Source organism: Anoplophora glabripennis, unplaced genomic scaffold (genome assembly GCF_000390285.2).
Source record: "Anoplophora glabripennis isolate ALB-LARVAE unplaced genomic scaffold, Agla_2.0 scaffold182, whole genome shotgun sequence".
Lineage (NCBI taxonomy): Eukaryota > Metazoa > Arthropoda > Insecta > Coleoptera > Cerambycidae > Anoplophora > Anoplophora glabripennis.
Window position 1 is genome coordinate 738,795 of NW_019416287.1, and position 14,647 is coordinate 753,441.

Sequence of the window (14,647 nt, forward strand, 5' to 3'; positions counted from 1 at the left end):
TTAAGGTGGCCATATTCCTGGCCGAGAAATAGTGAAATTTCTGGCGTTTTTAGGTACTGAAATCTTTAAAAGTAAAACGTGTAGAACAAAAGTAAGCACAAAAATAAAATCCTTGATGTTTTGTTTATTCATTGTTACCATTTAAATTTACTCAAATAAAATAATAACTAAAAAAAAGCGTTTGTAGAACATGCGTTTGCTGTTATTCTAACCCCACATTTTAAGAATTATTTTCACGTACTTATAAATAAAAGTAAACAATTTTATATGTAGGACTAAGCAAGTAAATGTTATAAGAATATTTACATGTGGAATTATATATAAAAAAGTTAGTATTTTCGTAGATTTCAGTACCTAAAACCTTGATGGTTTTATCGTTTTTTGCACCTGTTTATTCGTTTTACTGCGGCGTCTTTGAAAATACTCAGGTAGCATGACATAACATTCCTATTATGTGATAAGCTTTAGATTATTCAGTTATTAAATGTTTGAAATTATTTGTCTTTGCGGAAAACACTATTTAAAGCATTTCTGATCGAGGGATGTTTCTATAGTTTAGACGAATTTTACTCTGAATGTATTTAATTTGATTTGTTGATTGTTCTGTGTAAGTTTGTGCTTATTGTTATTTTTTCTATTGACGGATCCTATATAAATGTAAATGTTTATCTACAGGAATAAAATGCTTATCTATCTATCTATCTATCTATCTATCTAAAGAATATGGGGCCCTTCATGTAGAATCACCCCTAGAATTATTCGAACGGTATTTCCGGACACCCTGTATACTGAGAGTGAAAAAAGGTACGTGTGTATTTGCTTACCACTTATCACATTGTTATATTCAACATTTAGAAGGAAAAATGGACAGGGTCTTATCATTATATTAGAACATCACGTAGGTAACAGGTATCAATTTCACTTTTGCAGGCAAAAGATAAAAGTGATACCAACGTTACTGTAATATTAAAATTGTTTCTCACAGCGATGAGAAATAATTTTAATTTAATACCGCGCGACGTTACTTATACGCAAGGATGTACCAGACGCCCTCTTGTACCCGGAAGAAAACATATTTCATTCACTGTTATTACTAAATTTAAGACAGTTTTTTATATTATATTTTTATCTCTTTTCTGTCTCAACAAATCTTGTATACAACTCAGGTCTATCTGTCTCTTTTATATTTTTAGTACACGAGTATAAAAATAGTTAGGCAACACAAATTGACAACCATGAAAATGAAAACTAGCATCTGTTTTTGCATTCCCTATGTTTTTATTTAAAATTTCTATATATTATTACACAAAAATGAATATCATGAACTTAATTCTTAAAATATAATTGCAACCACAAAACATATGTTTTTATTTAAAATTTCTATATATTATTACACAAAAATGAATATCATGAACTTAATTCTTAAAATATAATTGGAACCACAAAACATATAATACAATTGTAACTGCCATTTGTAATGGTTGAACAATTTCCGGGTTGCTGCTACGTCGTCGGTTTATAGATTAAGTCCTCTGGCTAGTATTTATATTAATTTATATAGGTCCATGTCCTTCCAGTGCTTGACTTGAAGTCATTGATCTAAGACGATATGGGCCTTGATTTTTACGTATGAGCAGCTTTAGACCTTCATCTCGGTAGAAATTATTTCAATTCTGTATTTCTATTGCTTCTCCATAGAGCTTTGGCAAAAACAAATATACTTGCCTTCACTAGAATTTTAGTACCTACTATTTAGGTATATTGTTTGTGTTCCTAACATCATGCTAATGTCTTCCTATGCCATATTCATCATTGGAGTATATCACTGAAATTGTTCAATTATGGAAGCCAACAAACCTACTAGCATTTTTATAACATTACATTAACTTGTTTTAGTTATTTACATAGCTCTTCATTTTCAAATGAAATACAATGTTAGAAGCACTTCAAAAGGTTTTAATATATTATTTATTGGTAGACACATCATAAAATTGTTCAGAAATCTGATATATTTACTTTTTGTGCAAATGAGAATACAATAATTTCAAGTATATCGGAAATTGTGTAACTGTTGTAGATATTACTGTATAGAATGTATAAACCGAGCAATAGAATCATTGCTTGTGACTAACCCATTTCCATGGGCGTCGTGTGGGAGGGGGAGGAAAGGCAGTTGTCCCATAGATGTTCAGCAACTAAAGATATAGTGAATTAGGAAAGTTTATTATTTTGTTAAAGGTTTATGTTAAAAGTTTGAATAAAATGTTATACAAAGTACATTTTCTTATTACCAAAGTCATTTAACATTCTCAGGTCGACCTGTCACGGCGCTTTTGGCTCTTAGAAAGTTATATAATTTAGGTTAAATTAAACACAAACGAAATTACAACTGTACCGCAGGGAGTCGTTAATCCAGAGTAATCGTTAATTTTTATTTTTTGTTTAAAGTTCTGACGAGTCTATTTTTTAAAAATTATGTAAAAACAAAGTACGAACCTGGAATGTACGATTTAGTGTCGGACCTTACACTTTTATCTAGAACAAGATAATAGCTGTGTTTCATTTCCCTGAAATCTTAGTTAATCTCATATAATTGTTGAATTTAGAATAGCTTAGATTACCTGAGATCTCAGACAAATAGAACGCGGAATATGTATTCTCATATTTTAAATTTGCCTCATCCCCTTTGGATTTCGGGTTAACGGCGCCTATGCCCGTTTGTCAACGAACACTACTTGCTGTTAACACAAAATTGTAAATTGCGGTTACAGTTTCGCTTGATGTTAAATAATTTCGGATGTTATATCACAAATCAAAGAATTTTCGTCATTGTATTGCTATTTATTTTAGTAGAGATTTTCCTTACGTCATATTTGGTAACACAACCTGACACAACTTTAAAATACCGGGGGACCCAAAGCATAGAGTTATCTACAGCTCATTTGGAATTAGTACATAAGAGAAGAGTAAAATAGACAAATGGACTAATATCATAAGCAAACCATTTTTCATCACTATTTCCAGTTTAACTGAGAGTAACCTCAAATTAAGAAATTTAATTTTTTTTATTATTTTCATTTTAATATTTCAAATATAATTTTTTTTTCTTTAATTAATTGTGCATTTAAAAAAAATTTATTGTGTGAGTTTTATTTAAGGAACCACATATATGTTCTGTCAGTAGTAGCACCCACTTTGGTATTTGCAGCAATGGAAAAAAAGGAATTTTTTAATACATAATTTCTTACGCCAAAAGAATTGGTCCAGGACATAACATTTTATTATATAGAGGTATAATATATAATAATATTTTGTATACCTTAACCGCTATGTCAATTATTTATACTATAAAAACTTTTTTTAACAATGAGTATACCACAAATCAGAAAGGATATAAACTTATTTATAAATAATATTTATAATAAATATAAGTTTTGAGGGATAAAAAACTGTGACCTTGAACAAGTCGTCCATATTAAAAAGGTGATTCTGTGGTATGTGGTCTATGAGTGCACTGGGATCTTACATTTATATACAGGGTGTCGCGCTTAAATGTGATACAAGCCTGTAACTTCTTTATTTTTTGGCCGATTTTAAAATTTTTTATTTTGGAATGTAGGGTAAAAAAAACTTTGTCTAACTGTGATACTGCTGTTTTTATTAATGCAATTCACGGCCAACTAGGACGCGTTTTCTTGACATCAAAACAGTTGATAGGTATTAGAGATTTTTTTTTCCAAGAAACAGATTAGGTATTCTCATTCTGCATCCCTTAAAACGTCTTATCACCAAGTTTCATCAAATTCGCGCCATTATTCCATGGCTAGAAATTGGCCTCAATTATTTGGGATCGAGGGGGATTATCCCTCTTTATACTGCCCAGCAAATTCGATACACCTTCAGGCGAGCACTCTATGATGTCTCGAAATGTGATACAATATAAGCCTCTGTAACTATTTTATTTTTTGTACGATTTAAACATTTTTTATGGAATATAGGGCAAAAAAAACTCTATCTAACTGTGATACTGCTGCTTTTTATTAATGCTATACGGTCAACTAGTGTGCTCGTCTGAAGATGTATCGAATATTTGATGAAACTTGGTGAAAGAAGTTTTAAGGTAGGTATGCTGAATGAGAATAGGTAATCTGTTTTTTGGAAAAAAAAATCGCTAATACCAATTAGCTGTTTTGACGTCAAAAAAACGCATCGTGTATTGCATTATAAATAAAAACAGCAGTATCACAGATAGTTTTTTACCCAACATTCTATATTTTTTTTTAAATCAGTCAAAGATAAAGAAGTTACAGACTTGTATCACATTTCATCGCGACACCCTGTATAATTATTACTACTTTGTTTGAACATTTCGTTAATACAGATAATGCAGCAGTGGTTATAAATATAAATATTCATATTTAAATATATTTGTATTTATGTTCTAAAGAGCTTGCAAACTTGTGCAAAAAAAATTGGTCTGTTGTCATAGTTCTACGCCCGTACTAATTTGTATTATGCTGTGGTAATATGTGCAATTTCCGTTTCTTATTTTGTTAGATGCTGTAGCTCCATTAAAGTGTTCCAACAACGAAACACCCGGTTAGTCCCGTTACAGGACTTCCTATTTTATTTAAGAAATAGCATAACTTTGAAAAGAATGTCTTCAGTTTTGTCACAGTCGTGAAATTCGTTATTTTTGTTGAATTTCTCTGTTTCGCACATTTTTTTTGTCATACAGAACGTGAAATTTATTTCGCGGCGTCGCTAGAAAGTCGTTTTGAACGCGTTTAAGGTACCTATACATACATAATCAACGTAACTTACGTCGATCGTTAGTGCATGCGTACCTACGAAAAATCAGAACTGCCCACGCATATCTGTCAGTTTCCTTTTACGTCTTTGGCATTGCTGTAAGTCTCTACTGTCTAGTCTATAATTACTTTCCCTTCCAAAATATGTTTATAAACGACGGTCTTGCATGTCTGAACTGATGCAAACTGCAATAGATTCTTTTTAGTTCCGACAGAGAACGGTCAACGATATTTCAAATTCCATTCCATTTATAAGAACTAAGCAAATAATTGGGGAGATGGGTAACTAATGTAACTATTCTGAACCGTTCTAGTACTGTCTGCGTCCGTTAACGGAACTTAAGAAGGTTCTACATAGAGTGTATATAGTCTTGTAGAAGTGAATTTGGATGCAAGAAAAGTGTCTATTTGGCTCTTGGCAATTATTTTTTAATGCATGGCACATGCAATAGAGGTCGAAAGTAAAATTTAACCTCTTAACAGATGATTACAGATTATCAAAATCGATTAATTTTTTGTTTTTGAACTGACTGGTTTTACTGATTGGTTTAAAGCGATCACTGTTTCCGAAAACTCTTCAAGTCTTACTCAAAATACTGGTTCTACAATAGAGATAAACAAGCAAAAATTCCTTTAGCCTTTGTTTATTGAAGAATTAAATTAAAAATTAGAAGTGATGGGAGTGGAAAAATTAACCAATCAGATAGGAATGTGGACGGCGCTGTCAAAAGTGTTAGCAAAGTTCTGTGAACCCGGCCTAAATACTATAATTCTCTTATTTCTCTTGATACTAAAAGGTTGTCAAAAATTATAAACGAAAATCCAGTTAATTTAAGATATTCTTGTTTATTTATAAGATGATATTATTAATGAAGAAATTATTTTACCTGTTCTAATTAAAATGTAACTTTTTAATTTATATCATCAGGGACAAACTCTCTAGGATGAGATGATGTTATATTAATAAAACAAAATGGGATGGTTTACTTGTTGTCAATGTAAGTCCAGAGAAGAGAAAATAACAGAATTGGACTTTTCTCGATGTGGAATATCAGAAATACCTAATGAGGTATATGCAAATTCACCTACTCTTGAAGTATTACACTTGGAGGGCAATAAGGTTAATTTTAGCTTGTTTTTATAAAATAAATGAAAAAAGCATTAAGGACTGTTAAATGTTTTTTAGTTGAAAGACTTGTCACCCCAACTGTTCCAGTGCATAGATCTGAGATATTTAAATGTGAGCGATAATGAGATTCGTACGATGCCTCCATTGATTTCAAAATTGACAAATTTGCAAGTTTTAATATTTAGTAAGAATGGTATGTGGTGTTTAATTTACTGCTTTCATATTTTAATTTATATTAGCATTAGTTTTAGATGGAGTACATCCAAATTTAGATAAATTGAATAAACTAACTATGTTAGATCTCAGTATGAATGATTTAGGGAAGGTACCTGATGCAATAATGAGCCTAATAAATCTACAGCAGCTCTGTTTAAATGATACTGGAATCGATTTTGTTCCTGCCAATATTGGACGTCTTTCAAATTTGCGAATTTTAGAATTAAGAGATAATAATTTATGTGAACTGCCTAAATCCATTCGACGATTAACCAATTTACAAAGATTAGATGTTAGTGACAACAACTTATCTAACTTGGTAGGAAGCAAAAGTTTACAATTGATCTATTATTTACTAATTCTTTTACAGACAGAAGTTTGTGAATCTCATGGAAATTTAACCGAATTATGGATAAATGGTAATAATATAACTCAGCTCTCCGTTTCCATAACTCATTTGAAGAAAATTAATGATTTTGATGCTTCATATAATAACTTGGAATCTATACCAAAAGAAATTGGACACTGGACAAAAATAACAAACTTAATTTTAAGTTTTAATAATCTCTCTTCTTTACCAAAGTCTATAGGAAATTTACGAAACCTTCAAGTGCTTAAATTAGAGTCAAACTACTTGGAGGAATTGCCAAATACTATTTGTAAATTAGTTAATCTAGAGGAACTGAATTTACAAAATAATTCATTATTTAAAGTCCCGAGTGGAATTGGACATTTGAGGAAATTGGCAACTCTAATATTGTCTGACAATAAATTACAGCAATTACCAGCAGGTGAGTTTTTAAGTAGGTATATAATTTTAAACGAGTCTATAATATTTGTAATATTTTGTAAATGGTAATGTTTTTGCGAAAAAACTTATTTAATTAAATGTCGGCTTGTAAATTACTCAGCTGTGGCTGTTGATCTGAAATCTAAAGTCGTGTATATTTTCCATTCAACAGAGCAGCCAGTTGTGATTCGAACATGTAAACATTGTATGTACCAGAAATGTATTTCAAAAATATATATATACCATTGATATTTGTTGTCTTAATAACAGACAGTATTAGTAATTATTACTGAAACACCTATAAAAAGCTATAATTTATTATTACAAAATTTTTATATAAATTATTACAGTAGAAGCGCTGATGATACCTGCCTGTTCCATATGAACGAAAAATTCGGTTAATATAAAAAACATATCAAATATGAGTGGATAATAGGAAGTTGAGAATGGTTAACATGGAACCTCTGGCTCAACAACTGAGCTTATTGACAAATAAAACATTAAAAAGGTCGGTTAAATGAAGTTTTACTGTATTGTAATTACTTTGCACTTACCTAAACAAAATAAACAATTCTCTTTAGCATCCTGATCACTATTTCTCTTCAAAAACAAATTTTTTTGGCACCTTTACCTTCATTTTTTATATACGTATATCATGATTTGAAAAGGAATTTTATGCAGTTTTCAAAAACTTAAATATACGTTGTTTCATTTAAAAATATAAATTTGATTGGCAATTGAAAAACTAGAAGATAAATTTGGAAAAAGTTACACTACAAAAATAAGAAATATTCACAGACATGAGTTATTCGACAATACAAAAAAAAATTGATTTTACTCCTTCAATTTTTTTTGAGAAATGACTCCAAGATACAGGGCCGTGTTAAGGTATGTTGGTATTCTAGACATATTTTTTTGCCGCCCCTCCTCTAATTAAAAATTAAAATTATTATAACAGCATATTTTTATTAACAAAAAAAACTTCAACTCTGCGAACAAAAACAAAAAACATCTTATAATAAAAAAAAACAATATATAAGTATACTACTTTTTATCTTTGGTAATAAACGGCAACTTATAGATATGTAGGTATTAATATAATAATATAATGAATATATGTACAAATAATTATTATCTTTTAAAAGCTTTTTTTCCTAGTCTTTTCTTTGGATTTGATTCGACTAATTCCCCGGTCGCTTCGTTCGCATTATGAGCGCCGTTGAATCTAAATGCTATATCATTACACTCGCCCAACCTAAATAAATACAATCGACCAAATGGTTTTGTAATTTTTGTTTTTAAATAATATTAGAATGTATTTATTTCACTCCTCTATTGTTTGTAAGATACATCGTTAAATTTTTATTTATGCTACATTTTTTATTAGAATTAATTAGTATATCTTTGCCGCCCCCAAGGCAGCTGCTCTTCTTGCCTAATGGATAAATCAGCCCTGCCAAGATATCTTTACTCACATACTTTTTGAAAAATACAGACCCCAAATGTTAATATTAGCACAGCCTGTACATGTTCTTGAAATGAAATAATATTTCTATCAACTTCCAAATTATCTTACAATTTTCACTTTTTTTTTTATTAAATGATTAGCTGCACTGAAACCAAAAAAAAAACCATTACAACATAGGTTGTTTCTAATCTACTTACTACCTTTAATCATTATAATAAATAGTAACATTATTGTTATTTACAGTAAATTTTGTTTTAGAAATTGGAAGTTGTTGTGAACTATCTATCTTAAATGTGCACAATAACCAGTTGGAGAAACTTCCTGATGAAGTGGGGCACCTTCAGAATCTTACCACATTAGGTCTTATCGGTAATAAACTGTCTTATCTGCCCATAACAATATCGAAATTAAGAAACTTAAAAGCATTATGGCTAACACCAAATCAAACTCAACCTTTGATCCACTTGCAAAATGAGCAACTTGCTGATGGAGAGATAGTATTAACTTCGGTAGTATTTCCACAAGCGCCACTGAGGGATCCTCCACCTAACGTGCAATTACCTTTGGGGAATCAAACATGCCATATAACGTTCAATACCGAGAGGATTGAACACGAAGTTGCAGGTACTAATATATCTTTAAGTCGTACACCTACTCCCCACCATAAAGAATTGAAGAGGCTAAGAGAGATATTACGAAGTACACAGATACCAGGCAATCAAGTATTTAACATTTCACAAATAAAAGAAGCCAAAGTTACTCATATTTCAAGCGATATTAATGTTTCGCAGACTAGTTTAAATGGACACGAAGGTGGTACATTAGAGATTTTAGAAAGTTTGTCTGATATAACTAGGGAAACTAATAAAACACCACCAAAACAACCACCTCCTTATCACATAGCAGCAGTTTATTCCAAAAATGCTCATCTGTTTATTCATAATTTAAGTCCTCCTAGTCCACATGATCAACCTAAACAGTTTAGTCAGCAGCAACCGACAAACATACATATGCCCACCCCAAAGATGCCCGATAGCAGAAATCAGTTTGTTGGTATTGATAGATCTGTTCCAGTATTGCAACTTGCGGATAATAAAATTATGAAATCTATATCTACTAGCACGGAAGAAGATTTCAACCAAGCGAAACATGTTAAGTGGCCTTTTGGCAGATATAAAGTTTGTAAAGTTTTGGAAGTAGAGCTGCCTGATTCATATTTACCAAATGATTTTCAAATATCCGCCCAAATTGATGTAAGCTATTAATTATTCTTGAAAATTAATATACTAATAACAATAAAAATACTCAGTAATTAATATTCTCATTTTTTTGCGATTTTTAAACTTTTATTCATGCATGAAGCAAACTTAGATACCGCAAATAAGAATCAAATAAGTTAACTTATATTATAATTTTTTTAGGGTATTTTTATAGAGGATGTCAATCCTGAAAGTGTAATTTGTGAAAAATTATGTAAAGGGGACAAAATATTAGCTTTTGATGATGTGGATTATTCTACTGTGGATCCTGTAGAGGCTTACCAGGATGCATGCCATAAAATTGGTAATGTAAAAAATGTGACAATTTCAAGAAATCAAGATGTGTAAAGTTAAACATTTGGTTTTTTAAGGTTTTTCATCTCATATTTAATTGGATCCAATTTTTACTGCGAATGCTCTATAAACGAACTATTTTTTTTTATTAAAAAATCTTTAATATGATGAAAAAATTATATTTATCTTAATAAGCCATGGCAACAATTAAAAGTGAATATGTATTTATGGCTAAAGTAAATTAATGTATTTTAGAGTATATTGGATCCAATAACTTCAATATATAGTGTTACCAGTAAGTATTTATGAAAATTTGATAAAGCCAGTTGTTTTTATTTAAAAAATAATTGTACAAAAGCAATCGTGATATTTTCTTCTTTATAAATGTCAAATTTGACATGTAGGAAATTATGGGATTATTTTTGTACATGTCATTTGATATTACATTTTAAGCAAAAACAATTGTTAAAGACAAATATTTTAGAAACTCGATTACCATATGATACTTACTTTATTAGTAACACTGTATATATATTTATATGCAGCAATAGTGTCAAACTTATCTATAAATGTGGATTGTCAGTTTGAGAACATGCAATAATATTGTTACTATGAAAGAAATGGTATTTACATATTATTTTTCATATTTTAATTTTAAACTTAAATGATCTGACATTCCAAGATCTTATGAGCTGCTTATTTGACATTTTTGTATTGAACAATTTATATAAATTTATACAAAATATGAATTGTTTTCAAATAAAATGATAATTACATGAGATATATCTTCAAAATTTATAATTATTGTTTCCAAACATTGACATACTTAATTTAGTGCAGCAATAATAATTACATACTAAATGCATTAGTACTTTTCATACTAGAACTAGATGTTTATATCTAATAATATGACTGTTATACTAATGAATATTGAACTTTCTTATTGTTGAGTAATTCGCAGTTATTGCACGATTCATAAATTGTTAATTTAAAATGTTACTTGTTTAAAGTCAACGAATCGTGTGCCTTTTAGTTGATATTGTAATTTGTCGATTGAAAATTATGAAACAAATTGCATACTATTTACCTCAGTTCACAAATTTAATTTTAGAAACAGGCTGTGAGATTAAAATTATAGTATTAAATATAGTTTGTTTTAAGTGAATACATTGCAAATATTATTTATAAAACGATATTATTTATATAATTGCCAAAAGTGTAACTATTTGCTAGTTGTAGTAAATGCTGGTAGATTTATTTCAATTAACCTATTGCAAGAAAGTTTCTTTGACTATTTATACAAAGTTTGTATTTTTAATGCATTTCTTAAAAACAAAGTTTAAGATTTTTTTGTCAAAAATATGAAACTCATTTAGTTGCTTAGTGATTGTTACCATTCAAATACAGACTGATAAACAAAATTTATCTACAATATTAATGTACTACCAATTCAAGAAAGACTGATTTTTTAAATCCTATTTTTGTATTAAGCTGTTTTATCGAATCAGCAGCTGCAGCAATGTTTGAAGTGAATCTGCCTTAAATGTTTATGAATGAACATATATTTGGATTTTATAGTAAATATGTGTGTAGTACTAACTAGCAAATTTTCTGTTTATTTTAGCAATTTATCATGTTAAGTTATATATACTTACTACTTTTTGACTGACTTTATATTTATACTTTTTTAATAAAAGTTATTACTAATAGTTAAAATGTGTAAATTGTTTGTGACGATACTGTAACCTACCAGTGCAAATTTATAAAATTTGCCGACAACCAGACAGTAAGCAGTGTTTCGCTACCATAATGACAGAAGGTCGTAAGTACCATTTTTTATGTATGGACATATTCCTATAACTAGTATACAAAAATATACGCACTCTGCAAAATTCCGAACCAGTATAAAATATCGCATGTACTGAATTGATCATACCACATCTATTCAGTTCTGTTCAGTTAACTGTGACGTCATGTTAATGGGACTCACTACTAAGGAGGTCAGCGACAAGTGTATTATTGAGAGAGTTAAAATGGCTACAATTTAAGAAAAATCATACACTTTAAAACCATGATGACAAACTTCAAATAAACTAATTTCAAATATAAATCAAGTAGGGCTAAATCAAAGGCTAGAGGCAGTTTAGGTGACATCTCTTTAGGGTATCATGACTTTTATAAATCAAACAAAAATGGCACTGAAGAGTTTTTCAGTGACTGTGCGGTAAACACAGGTGATGAAGAAGAATGAAATATTTAGCTACTGACATTTATTTTTTAACCAGACTCCTGCGAGTTTATTAGTGAGATATACTGTAATGCAATGATAAAGTATCAGTTGCAAAGAAACATTTAATTACAGAGCAAAATATAAATAATACGTACAAGCTGCCATTATGGTAGCAATATATAAACCTGCAAATTCACTTCATTGTTGGCACTTTGACCTTTTTCAGCCACTTTTGGTGTCCTTGAATAGAGAAGCAGCAGTCAGGACCGTAATAAGAATTTTTTAGTTGTGCAAGATAGTACATTAAAATAGATAACGTTCGTGATAAATATCTAATTTAAAAATAATAAAATTATTAACTTAAGGAAGAGGTTTTAAATATCTCTAATAAATGGTAAATCATATTTTACAACGAAATGTTAAGAGTATATTTATGTATATTGACAAAATTTTCAAAACATTTTTTTTTTGGTATATTAATTCTTATTGCCTGCATCTGTATTTTATATTTGTAATATACAGGATTTTATCAATTTATACAATGTCTTCACGTTATTTACTAAATTAAAAAAGTATAATTTGGGACACATTTTTTGAAGATAATTTTATAAAATATTTTCACATTACTCTATAGGTATAAAACTAATGTACGAGTTGAAATCACTAAAAAATGCATGTCCTGTATATTGTATTAATGTATTGTGTAATTTGTTAAAAAATATTTCCAAAAAGTATTGCATAGTAAAATATTTTTATCATAATATATACCTACCTTTTCCTAATTTAATTATATATGTAGATTATTTACCTATTTACATTTTTACAGAATCCAATGTAACTTAAATGACTATTGTAAGAATTGCATACTTAAAAGCGGTACATCGACAAATTTCACCATTTCATTCTTAATTTTATCAAAAATGATTTCCAATCTACACAATTTTATAAATAATCTGAAAAAAATTTGTTATACAACCAAAATAATACCGATTAGTATTACTATATTTTTTTAAAACAAAGGAATTGGCTGAGTATTGTGTGGAAATATTTTCTTGTATTGCAAGACGCAAATCACAATGTGCCTCCCAATATTCTGTATACTTACAAGGAACAACCACAAATTTTTGGATTCAAAATAAAACAATGTCTGTCTTCAATGTTTCTTCGTTTACCTGTTAGAGGACGTTAAAGTTAGCAAACATTTTTTGTTTTTAGAGATAGATAAATTCAGATGTACGAATTAGTGCTGGCAACTGAAATCGGTTGTTTGGATAGTCGGTTAACCGGTTTCGGATAATTCGGATTTTTATGAAATCCGAAAACCGGTTATTCGATTCTTCAAATATCCGAAAACCGGTTATTCGGTTATTCGAATCTTCAAATATCCGATTATTCAAATAACCGATTATTCGATGATATACTTCCTTTTTTTTTTGACATCGATTTGTCCGATTGCAATTGACCGACTTCCAGATTTTTGTAAAGATCTTTTTTTTAGACAATTTCGCCGGATCTGTCTGTAAAGCACCGATTTTCAGATATTCGGTTTTGGCGATTCAAGTAACGGGTTATTCGAATAACCGGTTTTAGCAACTATTCGACTACCAGGTTTAATCTGAAATCGGTTTTTACGGAACCCGGGTAACCGGTTTCACTTTCTTTCCGGTTTTTGCCAGCACTAGTACGAATGAATGACTAACACCGTTTATGAGGAAAAAACTAACAAAAAAAAAGAATTAGAAAAGTTCAAAAATTATAACAGTGTTAAGAGCTTGTTACAAGCAGTGGACTATAAATAAAAACTAATCATTTGGCTCTAATTTCTCAAGAATTAAATGTACTTAATTATGGAAACAATTTTATCTGTGTGGTTCATATAAGCACAAATTTGTGTAAAATGTTAAGATTTATATAAAGTTTTATTCATGCTCCGCTGCTAATTTGCATTATTTTTGGATTTTTAATCGGGAGTGTTTTATCCAAATTTGTAAAATAAGATTTTTTTTTAATAACGAGTTACTTTCCCTAACGTTGACACGTTTATAAAATCCTTCACACACACGGATGTTATTTCAGAAATTGAAATGTGGAGAAACCACGAAACGATTTTCCTGCACATAACTTCTGAACAGGTAATCATTGAGATCTAAGTATTGACTGAAAGTTAAAAGCATCCAATATGATACGAATCAAGTGTAACTTTTTAACTGTGGGCCCACCTATATATAAATTGATTTTTAACACACTTGCGATGTCACTTTTAGAGATCTTTACTTTTCACCATGTCCTGGACATCCTGTATCTTTACCATTGAAAATATGGTATTTTACAATTTAGTATTGGATCATAATATATAGTTATAAATCTTAGTCATATAAATGTGGATTTGAAGAAAAAGGACTGTTACTCTACCCTTTTGGCAAACTGTTCATATTATAAATATATCATAC

At 29.6% G+C, this 14,647-nt stretch overlaps 1 protein-coding gene across 1 annotated transcript; it reads left to right on the plus strand.

Annotated features, from left to right (window-relative positions):
* The first annotated feature begins 5,620 nt into the window (after window positions 1–5,620).
* On the plus strand, window positions 5,621–11,631 carry LOC108910966 (protein lap1-like). Its single transcript, XM_018715754.1, has 6 exons — window positions 5,621–5,931; window positions 5,998–6,133; window positions 6,186–6,475; window positions 6,527–6,947; window positions 8,673–9,667; window positions 9,836–11,631. Exons 1-6 carry the CDS (start codon window positions 5,785–5,787, stop codon window positions 10,019–10,021), a joined length of 2,175 nt encoding a protein of 724 aa, XP_018571270.1. The 5' UTR covers window positions 5,621–5,784; the 3' UTR covers window positions 10,022–11,631.
* Window positions 11,632–14,647: the final 3,016 nt, after the last annotated feature.

Bases quoted from the DNA above. Each gene is read 5' to 3' on its own strand.
- LOC108910966 (XM_018715754.1), top strand. From the start codon at position 5,785: ATGGGATGGTTTACTTGTTGTCAATGTAAGTCCAGAGAAGAGAAAATA. The intron at 6,948-8,672 runs GTGAGTTTTTAA...ATTTTGTTTTAG, and splicing joins ATTACAGCAATTACCAGCAG to AAATTGGAAGTTGTTGTGAA. The intron at 9,668-9,835 runs GTAAGCTATTAA...TAATTTTTTTAG, and splicing joins AAATATCCGCCCAAATTGAT to GGTATTTTTATAGAGGATGT.